Below are 17,055 nucleotides of genomic sequence, written 5' to 3' on the forward strand. Positions count from 1 at the left end.
TATTTATATCCTTAGTGGGTCACAAAGATGTACCAGTCTTTCTATAAAGCTACTAAAAGCGTAATTATGTATTATTATTATTATATAAGTTTTACTTTGTTATAGATATATAACACTTATTATATTGTAATCTATTACGTGACATTAATATAACTTTTAATTTATATATATGTTAATACGATAATAATAATTATTATATTGTTAAAAACAGGTATAGATAGATAATACCCATAACATTTTCAATCTTTTTGAGCCACCCTATATATGTATATATAAATATAAATGTTAATACAATTTGGTTATTCTCGAATAAAAATTATCAATCTACTTTACGAATTTCGGTGCAGTAAATTTCTTTTTTTTAATACAGACGAATCAGTACAATCATCGCAATAAAATAGGCAAATGTTTAAAAAAAAAACAATATATATATATACAATCAGATAATAAATGCGAATAATTATAAATGAAATTTAAAAATAATAATTAAAAGAAAAAAAGAAGATTGATCTCTCTTTTGCATATCGTTTTTATTTACTTATGGAACTTCAGTACTTCCATTGGTATAAGATGAGATTCTGCAATTAAAAAATGTTCATGAGTAAAGCAATTCCAGGAAACAAAAATAAAGCGTTTGAACAGAGTACACGGATGCCGTGTGTTTGAAGAGATTTAAAAACAAAACAATAAAAACATCCACATGTTGCTTGATTCACGTCGAAGTCAATGCGAACATAAGCGAGGAGGAACATTACATTTTGTCCAAGGGAAGGGACACTATACTAAATCCAACCATCACATAAACCACAAATCATATATATATATAAAAAACAAAGTAAAAAAATATATATATTATAAAATATAAACTAAATATAATAAATTGAATGTTAAATTAAGAGAAAAGTACACACAAGCATTGGTTTATGTAATAACTGAACTGCTTACGTTCTCTAAATCTGAATCGAATATGTTTCAAACATTCGATTTGTTTAGAATTGGAGAATGTCTAGCTCTAATGTTCGAAATATGCTTCAGCAGCATTTGCAAATGAACTAAATCTACATCAGTCTAATAGACAACTATGTGATGCTAACCACTCGCACCGACAGTTTGGTCAGGTGGAAAACAGTAATCCGGTACAAAAAGTAAAAAAATAATAATAATAAGATAATTTAAGGAGACGGAAAATGAAATATACTTTGCCTTCAAGGAATGTGCGAGAGCGTCGGTGCGGAGCGACTCCCAAAGCTGTAGTATATTGCATTATCCACCTTAGTAAAGGAGGTGTAAAGTATTCAATAAATTAATCACATTTATATGTATTTACACTAAGCGTTTGTTTTTTTCTGTTTTCGTTTGTTTTGTGCATAATTTCAAGCAACTGTGAGTTCTTGTGGCCCAACTGACTCCATACCTTCATGGGGTACACGAACGTTCTCGCTGCTCACGGATCCATTGAGTGCCCCGTTTGCAGCTACGAAAATGTCAGGACCTCCATCCGGTGGGGTGCACAATGTCTGCATGGCCAAGTGTAGTTTAACGTACTCCTCCAAAGAATTCCAGATGCCGGGCCTCCTGTTATGGAACAGCTTCACGTACATGTAAATATCAATGTGATTATCGAACATGAGCTGCTTTCTCATGGTGCTGAGGCTGCAGAAGATACCAGCTTCAGATCCACCGAATCTAAGAACAATGAAAATAAAAAGATTTAGTTTATTTTGGTTGTAGATGTAATTTGCGTATCATACCTATCCACAATAACGACAGGTCCATTCTGGCTTTTAACATCTTGAACGACGTACGGCAATTGGAAAAATTCGGCAATGTTCGGTAGCGAATTCGGCCAATTTGTGCAGTGAATCATTTTAACCTGTAACTCGTAATCATCTTGAAGGGATTGCATTGTGAATTCTCTGGTAACGTAATTGGTTTGTGCTTCCTCTTTGGCCAGTTTCACTTTGTAGTTCTCAGCGTCAATACTTTCATGTTCGGTGGGCCAAAATACTTCGAAGTCCTTTAAAATGAAGTAGCAAATTGTATCGGGTTCAAATTTTATGTGATATTTATTACCTGATTATCGACGATACTTAGCATTACAATTGTTTGCACGTTGTGGTCCCAAGCCATCTGCCAAAAGTCCTTAACTGTATTCCTCATGGGGTGTTGGGTAATAATGAACTCTCTGAGGCTGCTGAATCCTTGCATCCACGTGGCATTTATGTAATCGGAGCCGTCTTCGCCGGGTTTCGGAGTGAGATGTACGCGGGAGCTTTCCACTGGTACTATATCCATTCTGCGGTTCTTTGGTTGGTTGATCACTTTATTAGCAGATACCAGATTGAATTCCTTGCATTGGAAGCTTGTAGCCATCTACACAAAAAAAAAACTTTAAAGAAAAAAATTCTTGTACGAGATTATGAACATACCTTGAATTGGTAGTCCAACGATTTCCATTGTGTACTTCCATCTTCCAAACTCTCATCTTGCATTATAGCTACGTACCGCGGAAACTGCTCTCTGCTAATGTTGGTCTCTCCCGATTCGATAGCTTCGAGCAGAGCGTCGTGTATGAAAATGTATTGTTCTTCCGTTTGCACCAGGAAATTGCGTTGTGTACGGATGTGAGTGAGAAAGCCGAATATGTTTACTTCGTTTCTTTTACGAATCTGTCGAAGCATTGCATCAATTACAATGTAGGTTCCGGTTCTTCCAACGCCAGCACTGTAAAGATTTGTAAAAAAATCATTGCTTGTATCAATCTATACCAATTGATTCGTACCTGCAATGTACGATGATTGGACCGGCATCTGGTGGATTAGCAGCAGAAGACTTCTTAACAAAGTGAAGAACTGGTAGAGGATGATCAGGGGTACCATGATCAGGCCAACTGGTGTAATGGTACTGGTAGACCAGCTTCTCAGCCATGGTAGCTTTCTTCTTCTTAATCTAATAAGATCTTAAATTGTAATTCAACCCTTCAAACTTCTTCAATCACTTACTCTTAAATGCCTGATTTGCAAGGTGCGAACAGTGTACGTCGACATGACATCCTCTTTGACTAGCTTAACTTGGATAACTCCGTAGGTTTCAGTTCCTTCTTTTGGCCAATACATATCACATTTCCGCTGAAATAAAGAAAATCAAAGGAAGAATTAGAAGGTAGTCTATATGAATTTCTGTGAACATCAATAGAATTTTAAGGTAACCAAAGAGAACCAAATACATTTATATAAAAAAGGATGGGTGATAATATGAAATTCAGACTTTAAGTACCTCTATATCATCATCGCTGTGATGTATATTTACTGTTTCCTAGTAACAAATGAATAACAGTATGTTATGTAAAAATGATCTGACGATAAAGTGAAATAGAAAAAAACTCGAACTTAGTAGCTTACCCTTCCTCTCTCAACTAAATTTGTTATCATGACAATAATATTCACGCGTTGTTCCCACACCATCCTCCAGAAACAGTCGAATGTTGATGGCAACGGTCCCTGGGTGCCAATGTACGCCTTCGACCATTGGAATCCATCAATGTAATTTGCGTTTATGTAATCGCTCCTCTTCTGTCCAGGCATCTGAAGTAACTGCACTCTACTATGATCATCTAAAAATAAACGAATTGTAACAAAATATCTATTATGGAATTCTAAAACCCAACAACCCTTAATAGAGAGCTACAATCAAAAACATTAATAATATTAGTAAAAGAGCTTAGCTATTAAATAGATAGTGTCGCGTGCAATTACTTTATTTTTAACGTGACAAGTTTACTTTGTTACAATCTATATGAGTATGACTTACAAGCAATGATGTTCAAGTATCGATTTTTGCATTTGTTGTCTACCATCTGGGAGTTAACTGAAGCATGTTCTTCATTGTTTGCTCCAGCTTGGATAGCTTCATACTCTTTGCTGAAACCTATATCTCCATCGGCATGTAACTCAGCAACATGTTTGCTGAACATGTGGACTTGAACAGCACCTTTGTGTTCACTGCCAGTCTCTGGTGTTGCATTCCAATCTAAACTAGCTGTTGGCACAGAGCAAGGTGGGTCATCCAAGTAGTAGTATGTATCATGAAAGCACTTTCTGCAAATAACAAAAATCCAAAAACAATTATATTTAATAACTGTGAAAATGGGAATTAATTACCTCCAAACAATGAATGAAATAATAGCAAATATAAAAGCAACAACTGCACAGACAACTCCAGATATCATCCCAGCACTCAACTGACTATGAGTATGTCTCACATAAGGTTGTATTTTGTCGCAATCAAATTGAATGTTTACATATTTTGGAAGCGAAATCTTTCCCTCTATATATTTAGCAGAGTATATACTGCGTGTCGAAGCGCTGATCATCAATTTATATCGAGTATTCGTAGACACATTTCTTATAGAATACTGAAAGCAAAGAAATTATTTATGAAAATTTATTAAAAAAAAAGCATATATATTCTTACCGAAGTATCTAAGTGTTCTGTGGATGTGGTCAGTTGAATATTATCTGTATATGAACCTCCTTGTACATAGATATTATATAAATCTAATGAATTATAATAGACAGTTGGTCTTTGCCACTTCACATATATAGTCTCAGAATTCTCACAAGTCAGATTCAATATCTTCGGGGCACTGGGACCACCAATATCAGTCTTATTGATAACTGATTTAGATTGCACACCCTCATTTTTCGCAGTGGATGCCTGAACTAAGATCATATACTCTGTGTATGGTTCTGTAAGTAGTCTTGTATTAGTATTTATTATATTATAAAAAATAACAATGAACTTACTTAAATCTGTTAGATTGTATTGTAAACTACTATTCGGATCTAAGGATGTAATCGATTGAACACTTGTTATGTTCCTTGAGTTGTAGTAGATGCGGTATCCAGTGATTGGACCATTCTTCTTCTCGGGTTCACTCCATGCTAGATATATGCTCTCCGATGTAATGTTCAGTACAGTGAGATTCAGTGGTTCACTTGGAACTGAAACAATAACAATGAAATGAAAATGAATGCAATTGAATGTGGGATGCATGGGAATAGTAATTAGACTCATTGATCCATTCAGTTTATTTATTTTGTTGTTGTTTTTTTTATGATGATTAAATACCTTCTTCTTGAATGATTTGTGTAGTGGTGTTGTTTTCTATTTGAGTATATTCAGTGGTAGTTATTGTTTCTTTTTCGAGCTGACTGTAAGCCAGGGCGCAAATGGCAAGCAGCACGAAAACAACGTTAACCATCCTGATGAAGGGATGATCAAAATGATGGTGCGTTTCACGGGGGTATCACTAGATCACGATGGATGTAAGCGGTTTTCTTATAACACTCATGTTTCTTCCTGCACATACTTTCGCGGATCACGAAGGGCGTAAACGCGACGTCGCAGCCAGCCCCACTGTGCGCATTTTCCAAGGGTCACACTCTTATGCTCTCACCACTTCGCACTTTTTGTTCGTTACCGTTGATGTCTAGTATCAATGGGGATGGGCAAGGATAGACCACGATCTCACGTCGATCTGCTGTACCAGCACCTTCCAAAACACCACCCAGACAGAGTAATTAACTGTCATGCAGCAGTAAAATTTCAGAGACCGACTGGGGCGGCAAGGGGTGTAAGTGAGGAGTGTTTGTGAGTAGAGTAGAGAGCGGGACTGCAGCCCGAGCCGGCGCAGTTTGCACCGTTGCTGCTTGCTGCCGCTAATGCTACTGTTACCGCTACCGCCGGCCAGCTACACAAACTACTCTTCACTTCTCATCCACTCATACTTGCTCATGCTCGGCCCAACTGGATTCGATCAGTTTGACCATTCCCCAACTGTGGTTTTGTCTGCCAGCTTCGCACTAAACCAGACTAAACCCTTTTATCCTTCATGACCACCGCACTGGGACGCGTCGAGCAACCGGTGACACCAAACCAGAAGACTGCTTTAAATGAATGTAGCATCTTTGTGCGAATACACAATGTAATTGTTCCATGTCTTCGGGATCATCGCGAGAACGGATCTACAGATATACTGAGATATATACTAACGGCATTTTAAAGAATATTCAGTTTACAGTTCATCCCTTCAACGACTGTTGCTATGGCTATATTCCTCATTGTTTTTTTTTGTATTATTCTTATTTAGATCAACGGCTTCTTAAAGAATAAACATTTTACAGTTCATCCCTTTAACTGCTGTTGCTATGGACACGCTTAACATTGTTTTATAAGCGACACAACCGCAATAATTTAATGAAAATTAGCAATCTGAATGTAAAATCCCACACAATTTTAATGAATTCAATCAACCATTATTTCTACTTATCTCTAATAATAATAATCATCATTTCAAGGTCGTTTCTTCTTTTCTATCAACTTGTATAGACTATATCTAATGCGTTCCAAATTAAGATTTATGTTAATTATTTGGTAATTTTAAAAATAAGATAACAAAAATTGTATATATATATACATGAATCATTAGCATCATTACCAAAATAAGATATAATATATTTGTGGTTTAATTTTAGAAAAAAAATATTAATATGATTCACATATTTTAAATATATGCATTCACAAAGACTTATTGCATTTTCCATCAAGTTTTATGTAGGCTAATTACTTATGTCTAATACGTTTTAAATTAATGTTTTTATAGGAATTATTTATTGGTATTCAAATATAATCGATAGTAATGTGAGATCATTTAAAATAATGAAAGGTTTAAATGTATATGACATAGAAAATACTGCAGCTAGTAATTAGAATGATCTAAATTTGTTATTTTTTTTAATTTTGTGAAACATTTGTAACAATGTTATATAAACATTATTATTAATCTTATTGTATAACTTAGAGATAATAATTTTATAATAATATTGATTGATCAAATTATACAAGCAGATATAAAAATAAAATTTTTGATTTCAGTCCACATTATCCGCATTGTGTGAGGTAATGATTATAAACATATATAATTAAAAAAAATAGTGAGACACAATTGTAACACTAAGAAACTACATTTTAATTGAACAAAGTAAAATTAAGTTAATTTTTGTATGTATTTATTTTCGTGATTCAAACAGTGCGCATTATCCGCATTGTGCGAGGTAATGATTATAATCAAAAATAATTAAAAAAATAGCGAGACACAATTGTAACACTAAGAAACTAAATTTTAATTGAACAAAGTAAAAATAAGTTAATTTTTGTATGTAGCTATTTTCTTGATTCAAACAGTCCGCATTATCCGCATTGTGCGAGGTAATAATTATAATCAAATATAATTAAAAAAAATAGTGAGACACAATTGTAACACTAAGAAACTAAATTTTAATTGAACAAAGTAAAAATAAGTAAATTTTTGTATGTAGTTATTTTCTTGATTCAAACAGTCCGCATTATCCGCATTGTGCGAGGTAATGACTATAATCAAATATAATTAAAAAAAAAAAGAGATACACTTATAACATTAACAATATGTGTAATTATATGATAACAAACGAGAACAGTGATTAAATAGAACACGACAAAACCGAACATAGGAAACAAAATATTAATAACGCATTTAAATACAAAAAAATATAATTAATGTTAAATTTAATCATTGTCATTTCTCTATTTCTATTTTGCATGAACTTTAATACATTTTTTTCGATATTCTATTTTGTCACTATTCGGTTTTATCGTGTAATTTCTATTTTATCGATATTCTGGTTTCTCATGTGCCAATTATGTAAGTATTTTAAAGAAAATTAAGTTAAAAATTTATATCCTCAAATGCTGTTTGCATCGTCGTTAATATGACTCATAAGGTCGTACCATCTAAATCAGATCTGTTTGTGTGAGAAGTCCACAGAGGATTACAAAGTTTCTAGAACGAAATAAAAATGTATTTTTAATATAAACAATTTAAACATCTTTAATTCATTCAGTAAAAAACCTTAATTTACAGTTAAGATAATTTGGGTTTGTTTTAGGAAACTCCTGATGTAATTTTAAATTCCTTTAAATAATTATTTTGTTGTTAGATGCTAAATTAATATTGTTTTGTCTAGCTCATTTTACATTCGTAAACTATAATATTTGTTATTCTTATGTATAATTAGTTTTTTGTCAGATTATGCAATTATTATAATAATAAATATATTTTAAATACTTTATTTAATGAATTAAATAAAAGTTTCGCTCTAGCAAAACATTTTATATAACAAAGAAGAAGCTATAAACATATATCAGTATATATCAGGAACACAAATAGTCTTGCGGTTTTCAATTTCAAATTGTGACTCATTTGGGCGTATCTTGTAAATCAGTTCCCAAATTGTCTGTGTTAGTACAAACAACTTTAATAATATTTTCACGGACGTTCCTTGCATTCTATAAAATTATCCTTTATCGAATCCAAAGAATGTCCGTCAGTTATCCTTATACCAAAAATAGATGATTTCTTCGAATTACGTATTAAATTAAAATGTACGGGAAATATTCATTAATAATAAATAATGAAATGAAACAACAACAATATTTATTCTAGCTAACGCGAAATGACGACTCAAGATATACAATAATTGCGTTTTAGAGAAAAAAAAAATACTTCAGTTTTTATTACATCAAATGCTGTATCATCGTCGTTAATGTGACTCATACGACGTATCATCTAAATCAGTTCTTTAAATTATTTGTCTGTGCGAGTATCCACATCAATTTTAACAAAATTTTCTTGGACATTCATTATACTAGAGTTTGTCCACCTATGGGTCACGTTTAACGATTTGCGAAATGACAGCTTATATCATTCTTAGCTCTCATCCCGTCACTTTTTCCTTTTTTTATTAAATTGTATATTAAAAACATGTAAAAATACAAATAAATATATTGGGTCACGCAGCAAAAGTTTTAAAAACGCTGCATTATTCAATGAATGGATCAAAATGTTAACACAATTTATTTAGAGAAATTGTGAAGATGCTTTAGGAGATTTTATTCCTTTAGTAAAATAAATATTTTTCAAACTATTATGCAACAACTATGAGAGACATTTATTTTACTAGCGTTTTTCTACTTATGGATCTCGTTAAATTTTTAACGCGTCGCGAAATGACAGCTGTCACCTTACGTCATTCTTAACTCTCATACCGTTAGATTTTCTACAATTTTTTGGTCTACTTTAGTTAGTTTAAATATATTGTGACAAAAAATAATGTTTCTATTTGGAAAAAAAAAATAAGAATATTTGGCAACATTAAAATATAAAAAATCTGTTAATTCTTTTGAATTAAATAGGATCAATAACAATATGTACCCTTTCATTGATCAAAGGGATTAAAGCTATATACTAAGTACGTTTTAATGAAAATTCATTTTAGAGTTAATCCCTTAAACTGCTGTTGCTACGGCCAAGCATTTCCTTTCTCCTTTTGTAAACAGGCTCACCTCATGCTATAACCGCAATATATACAGGAAAAGCTGTTACAACTTCAATTGTTTTATCATTTACTATATTTACTATTGCAAATTACATGTGTTTAGGAATTAAGTGTTGTTACACAAAGTATTCTTATTTTATATATACTATACTTCTTATCACTGAATTAACAATTATTTTATTAATTATAATATTTAGTTAGAGACAAAAAATTATTTTTTATATGAGTCAAACAAACGTGTTTACTAAATCAGTTTATAAATTAACAATATTTTCATTCATTTATCTTAGTTAGATTATCAAGAAAAACTATGTTTTGGACTATAAGACGCACATTTTTATTTATAGAAATCGACTTACAAATGATGTTTTTTTTTTCTTATAAAAATTGTCTCATGCATTTGGGGTGCGTCTTATAAGAAGTCAGTGTTATCATTACGAATTATTTTGAAGTACTCAAAGTTAATCTGACAATAAATTGAAATAATAATAATTTATGCTAAGAAAAAAAAACATTTGAAAAACAAACTCGGGTTTTATGAAGCTATTAATAGACTTGTAATTTGTACCATATATAAAAGTTTTATAAATTGTCTTGTTTTCCTTCGAAAAATATAAAAAATATTTTGCAATACTCAAGTTTAATCTTAAGCAATTGAAGTAATAACAAATTATATTGTAGAGGGAAACTCGAATGTATTTTCAAGGAAATGTATTTACAAGTTTATCCCTTGAACTCATGTTGCTACATGTACTTTTATTCTTTATGTACACACATGTAACTCATTTTAGTACAACGAATTCCGCGCATCGTCAATTGTTGCTGATATAATATTATCATACATTTTAACCATTATCAGCTGTTACTAGTAGATATCATTTTTTTAAAATTATAAACAATAGTGAATCATTTGTTCCGTTACAGCTTTATTTATTTATTTATTTATTATTTATATTAGTATAAAACATAGTTTATATCAAATGAATAATATTATTTTTATGCAACTATAATAACAATTATTTATATTAATGTTAAATATTTTTATTCTTAATATGTGTATATTTGTTAGAGTCTCAATCAATGGCGGAATTTTAAAATTTTGTCCCACCCTGCAAAATATTACTTGGACACCTCAGTCGCTTAGGATATTTTTAAGTAGCGAAGTACTGAGACAAATTTAATAGCACCAAGCAAATCGAATGTGGGCCCTAGACACCAATAAGTTTTAGTGTTGAGGGCCCAAATTTTTTAATCTTTTTTTAACCCTCCCCATTACAGTTCCGCCACTAGTATCAACTGAATGAATATGAAGATCATAAAAAATAATAATTTCAATTTGCAATGAGTCATTTGTGATTTTCCATAAGTGCTATACTAGAAATATTTATGTAATTTGTTAAATCTTACATGTAATGTCTTGAAGTAAGAATTGATTTGTACAGCTTTAGTAAGACACTTGCCGTAGTGAACTATTGTTGTCCAAAGAAACTATTTTATTTTAGCTAGCAATTACTCAGCTCATGCTTTATCGCGCTTTACTGCGTCGTGATTTATTCTTCTTTCAGACACACCCGTATATACAAAATACGCAGGAAACAGTTTGGTTTTGCTAAAATGTTTTCGTCGTGCGCTTTCCGTGAATTCGCATTCTGTTCGGGGATTGAACAATACCGCGTCAACAATGGGGACGCAAAACAACAAGAAGATGGTAAAAAAAACGAACTTACGTTACGTGGTAATGTAATAATCGGGTGGATGCGAACGGTGTCGCCCCTTATTATTATGCAATTGCTCCAGAATTGAAAATTACATAACGCCGTTCCGTTGTGCGGAAACCCGAGGACGGGAATTTGTTACACCCCGACGTCTAAAAGCTTGTTGGAGACGAATAACTCACCTCCCTCATCCGTCATGACTAATACAGTTGTGCTTGGGCCCAGTCCCTCCGGATTGAATACCTGCAGAGATACCAAATACTGTGTGTACGTTTCCAGGTCCAAAATCGTGTGGCTCTGCGGACAAAATAAATTCTATATTACTTCAGAACCATAAATTTAATAATATACACCTATCCTTCGTTCTACTTTTGCAACGCAACATAGCCATACTCAAACAGCACGATAAATAATCAATTAACACGATATCTCAAAGACTAGTGTTCAATTACCGTGTTATATAAGTTATACATATACAGGTGTCCTTCATTGTACTGTCGCAACACGGTATCTTTCTAACACGATTGGATTCATTATGATGTATACTCAATTAACACCACATCGTATGATGTATATTAGAAACTTGAAATTAATAAAATAGTTTTATAACACGCTTTTGTCTCACAACACATTCATTTAAAACGTTGTCTTAAAGACTAGAGTAATTAACTGTTGTACGAAGAATCTTAAAACACGGTTTTTCTTTAACACGATTAGAATATTGCATTCTCTCATCATGCATATTAAAATAACACTCTAGTAAAGACTATAATTACCCTATTATACGAAGAACCTGTATTAGTGTTCAATTCATCTATCTGATATTGTATGTATGTATTAGGTATTCAAATCGTTAAGCTTCCGTAATTCTCCTTGAGGTTCGGGCTTACCACCATCACGCACATCCATACAAATTGTGTTGTACTATTTTGCTGTGATTGACTATACCTCAACGTGCGAATCTCGGATGTAAATCTCTTGAACGTCGTCCGCCCCTCGATCTCTTGGCCTGTACGTGATCCTGTAACCAAGGAATTCCCCATGGATGGTATCCAATGTCGGTGCTCTCCAACTAATATGTAAAGCTGTTGCTGAAATATTGTGCGCCGTTGTGATTGTTGGTTTTCCCGATGGAACTGCAAGATAATAAATATAACAAATTAGTATTATTAATAAAATGCAACACTTATTCTAGTAAATATTAATAAATATTAATAATAGAACATTGTCATTTCTGTCTGTGTTTTTTTATTTTTAGTTTTGTACAAAAATTGTATAAAATATATGTATGTAAACTGATCAATTAATACATATTCAAAAATTTAAAAATGCATTTTATTTAAAATCATATATGTTAAAAGAGTAAAAATGTATTGAAAAAATGAATGTTTTCCTAATGGAAAATGCATTAAATTTTGATAACAAAAAAAAACTCATTTCCCAGTTGAAAACTACTGACAAAACAAATGGATTATAAATCCATTTCGGAACTACAATAAATCAATTTATTTGTTATTCATGTTTAACATTACACAAATATAAAATTTAATAGAATTTTATAGGCCAGAAAAAAAAACATGATTAAAATTACATCTATAAAAAAAGAAGAGAGAATGTAATAAAACAGTAAAATGATATATAAACAATGAAAAAAGGAACAACTCATATGTATAACAATAAAATAAAATATAAACAACGAAAAAAGCAAATTAATTTAATATTATGAAGTGGAAATATATTTGAACATATTCAATATTGAAAATAATATTGAATATGTAGCCAATAATTCTGGCTTTGAACAACGAATTTATTTTTTTCATTTTCTACAAATCTTTTCAATGGACAATAATTAAAATGTTTGAAATAAAAAATACATGAATTTTTTCAATAGTTTTTTTTTTCTATGATCGATAAGGGTTTTCTAACATAATATAATATTAAGGGTTGCCAAAGTTTGAAAACCTCTGATTTATATTATATGCGTTTCATAGTATGCAACCAAACGAACACGTAAATTCTGATATCGTTGCATAAACGGTCGTGTCCATCCATCATTTCCTTTTATCTAGATGCATCCTTGATGATTTATGAAATCCTTGTATATTTGTATAACAATTGTTATTATTTTATTTTATGAAATAAACAAGGATTGAATGAGATTTATAAATGGTTGAAGTATTCTGATTTAGCATGTGTTATAATACTTTGCGAAAGTTATAAACAAAGTGTAGTATCCATATCTAGCACGTACAGATGTACACTACTATCCTAGCTTACTTTCAATAAATCGTCACTTATCATCCATCTAAGCACGTGACTGTAAACTCCGCCATACGTGACGACGTAATCTCCATGAAGCAGATATTTAGCTAAACGTGGAGAATCTAAACTACAGCACATATACTTGTAGATAATCAAGAATCTGGAGTGAATATGCGCAACACTCGACTTGCTAATACTAAATACAGAGATTTGCGGATTTATACCTTCCACTGGTATTAAATTAATCAGATTTGTGTAATTATCAATTAAATTATTAATTACTTTGGTATTTCGATGGCCAATCAACACTTGTAAATATTTTTTTTTAAATAACATTTTTATTTACCCATTTTCGTATCTTATTTCAAAATCGTGTTATACGATATAAAATGTTACAGAAGCGAAAATAAATTTACCGTGTTATATCAAAAACGTGTTAAAAGTAATGTACCGTGTTAATCTTTTTTAGTAATTTGTGGAATTTTAGATTAAATTATCAATTACTTTGGTATTTTGATGGCCAATCAAAAATTGTAAATAAATTGAAAAAAAAATAACATTTTTATTTACCCATTTTCGTATCTAGCCTACATTCTGCTTATATCAAAATCGTGTTATACAATACAAAATGTTACAAAAGCGAAAATAAATTTACCGTGTTAAAAGTAATGTACCGTGTTCATTTTTTTAGTAATTTGTGGAATTATAGATTAAATTATTAATTACTTTGGTATTTTGATGGCTAATCAAAGTTTGTAAATGAAAATAAAGGTCAGTACCAATTTACCTATAAAAATATGTTGGTTTATCCATTGTGGTCTTAAAAAATAATGATTCCTTGCTTGTTAAAAAACTAAAAATAGTTATTAAGAATAATTGTTGCATGTTACGTTAATGAAAATGTTCGTTGGAAGTTCAAAAGCGTTGTAAAGATCAAAAGCATAGCATCTATAAATTCCTGTAAAGCTTTGTAGTCTGGATTTTCAGTTTTCAGTTTTGCATCTTTTCGTTTCGGAGCTTATTTCTATTGACCACGAGGCTATTTTTCTATATGTTGAGTGTGCAAATGTTCTTTGTTCGTTTTATATTCAGCGCGCGCATTGTACAACGCCTTCCCTTAATGCATTTTGTAGTACATGTGGATATGGTAGTATCCCAGAAAAGGGTTAATGTAATTTCTTTGCGTTCTTTCTGATATCGATTCATTCCGGCTTGCGTACTATTAGCTTCATTATCTATATTGTGGAACCTGAGCGTGACCGAAGTAAACTCCTGCTAACAATTTGACCCGGCATTTAAATGGAATCGATCCATCCGCCAAACTGCAGCTCCCTATCAGGAAATTAAAGATCCACTAGGCCGTGAACTTAATCAATTGCGAATCGTTAACGAGTGTAAACATTTGCACTGCGAATATATTTCAGAATCCTGTTGTTTACACCCTTCATGCACAATTATCCCAGTATACAATACAATTTCAATGATTTCCTTTAATTTGTATATAAATTTTGCATTATTTATTTAACATTATTTAAATTGGATCAATTAAAACTAAAAAAATACGTAAAATATATTACACTCATTTTAGACCGCATTTCAACATCGAAATCGTGTTAAAAATAAACTTAGTAATACAATTTATTGGAAGATTTGTTCCTATGTTAATTCAAAATCGTGTTATAAGTATATATTTACGGTTCGGTTTGCATTCCGTGCATTGTACCGTGTTATAATAAAATCGTGTTAAAAGAAACCTAATACTTAGTATACTGTTAACTTTTTAAAGAAACTTTAAATCAGAGTAAAACTTGTTCCCAGAGTACCGTGTTATATCAAAGTCGTATTATAGGATATCAAATCTTACAAAAGCGAAATTAAATTTTGTTCTCAAAGTACAGTGTTATAACAAAACCGTGTTAAAAGTTCAAATCGCAGTAAAGTTTGTTCCAAGAGTAAAGTGTTATATTAAAATCGTGTTATAAGATATAAAATATAACAAAAGGAAAGATACAGTTTTGTAAAATAAATTCGGTTATTATTCCGAAATTTTGTTCTCATATAACACGGTTCTTATATTAAAAACGTGTTATATGAAAATTAGTACCGTGTAAAAAGATGTTTAGTACTTAAAGCTTGCTCACATAGTACCGTGTTATAAGATGTGAAATCATATAAATCATAATATAATATAAATTTACAGGTCAAAAGTTGCAGTAATTCATGTGTTTATATTTATTTCATAGTAATATGTAATTAATTGTGCTATTAAATAATTATTGCAATTAATATTATTATTATAAATATAAATTTATATATACAATGGAAAATAAATTATATTGATTTTACAAAATAAAAATCAACATTTTTCTGCATCAGTTAATTAATTTAAAATTTACATTTTACCTTCAAGCGAAATAATCTTTCTTTTTTTCATTTACTTATTTTCATCAAGCATTATTCAAAAGTGAATAAAACAAAATATTTCCACATAAACGTTAGGATTTTCTTATAATTTTAAATACAAAATAAATATTCAATATAAAAATTATATGAAATTATGATAATAAAAGACAAAAGTAATTTTATTAAATTATATAAATATTTCATTTATTAACAAGATTCCGTCTACTCAATTAGTTTTCATTATGTACAGCAATGCACAGATTACAAATTCTGAATCTCGTAAAAAGAAGAATGAGAGAGAACGACGTTATTGTGTATACAAGGGGAATTCTCTGTTAATTTTAACTGATGAAATGTAATGAAAAAAAAATGTTGATTGCCAGCTACAATATAACTACTACAGTAGATTCTCGTATAACGCGAGTTTTTACAATGCGCTAAAAATATTGGGACAACTTTTTTACATAACGCGATTCTCGTTGCAAGCTATCATCTAATTTGCTATAAGTATTTATCAGACATTTGACTATCTTAAAAGTCTAGTTTTACACGGTACTTTCTTTACTCGTTTTAGCTGTTACACGGTTTAAAAAAAATAAATGTTGACAATAATATCGATGTCGTAGATTTAAATAAATAAATAAATAAGTATATGGAAACCATGTTAAAAGAATCGTGTTATATTTGTATAAGAGAATAATGGTTTTAGTGTATTCATCTTACCTTCTCTAAGAGTGACCATGTAGTAAGACTCTTTTCCGGGGACGCTTGGACCCATTTCATTGACTGCAGTTACCCTGAAGCTATAGACGGTGTAGGGATAGAGGTCAGAAACCATGTGACTCGTTTTATTGGTCGGTGTCAATATTCCACCGGTAGGAGTCCAAGCTCCGTTCTCTCCAACTCTGAAACAGACAGGAACAATGGTTTATGCAAAGACCTTATAGATTTCCGAATTCTTGCGCCACTTAATTTCTTCGTTCCCAGGTGATAAGGTGGCTCCTCGTCTCGCAATAATTCTTCATAAGATTATCATAGGTGTGTTTTAATTGCACATAAACTTTGCTGCTATCTGGGAACACGGTTAGGTGAGGGGCGCATCTTTTTATCGGGAGCTTATTTATATACTTTAAGCCAGTCACTGTAAAAACTTTTCCGGCCAACGTAATTTATACCCTCCGACCGTTTATATATATATACATATATTTTTTTTGTTTGGTTTAGCCTTTTTTCGCATTTAT

At 31.2% G+C, this 17,055-nt stretch overlaps 1 protein-coding gene across 2 annotated transcripts; it reads right to left on the reverse strand.

The window, feature by feature from the left end:
- Window positions 1-505: 505 nt before the first annotated feature.
- On the reverse strand, window positions 506-16,718 carry LOC108569086 (tyrosine-protein phosphatase 99A). 2 transcript variants are annotated; one of them, XM_017930493.1, is made up of 15 exons: window positions 16,538-16,718; window positions 12,098-12,285; window positions 11,332-11,446; window positions 4,806-5,003; window positions 4,474-4,748; window positions 4,161-4,414; window positions 3,811-4,097; window positions 3,402-3,610; window positions 3,003-3,128; window positions 2,783-2,949; window positions 2,430-2,724; window positions 2,074-2,373; window positions 1,752-2,017; window positions 1,415-1,686; window positions 506-578 (listed from the first exon to the last, which is right to left on the reverse strand). In XM_017930493.1, the coding sequence occupies exons 1-15, from the start codon at window positions 16,650-16,652 to the stop codon at window positions 535-537; spliced, it is 3,111 nt and encodes a 1,036-aa protein (XP_017785982.1). In that variant the 5' UTR covers window positions 16,653-16,718; the 3' UTR covers window positions 506-534. The 2 variants fall into 2 exon arrangements, with proteins under 2 accessions (XP_017785982.1, XP_017785980.1); XM_017930491.1 differs by having other exon boundaries at window positions 3,402-3,613.
- Between the last annotated feature and the right edge of the window lie 337 nt (window positions 16,719-17,055).

The sequence above is a fragment of the Nicrophorus vespilloides genome, unplaced genomic scaffold (genome assembly GCF_001412225.1).
Source record: "Nicrophorus vespilloides isolate i.1.1-1 unplaced genomic scaffold, Nicve_v1.0, whole genome shotgun sequence".
NCBI lineage: Eukaryota > Metazoa > Arthropoda > Insecta > Coleoptera > Silphidae > Nicrophorus > Nicrophorus vespilloides.

Excerpts from the sequence above, each read along its gene's own strand:
- LOC108569086 (XM_017930491.1), bottom strand. The coding sequence starts at position 16,652 with ATGGTTTCTGACCTCTATCCCTACACCGTCTATAGCTTCAGGGTAACT. Across the intron at positions 11,447-12,097 it reads TCCGAGATTCGCACGTTGAG|AGCCACACGATTTTGGACCT; the intron begins GTATAGTCAATC and ends TTTTGTCCGCAG. Across the intron at positions 4,749-4,805 it reads ATACAATCTAACAGATTTAA|AACCATACACAGAGTATATG; the intron begins GTAAGTTCATTG and ends GACTACTTACAG.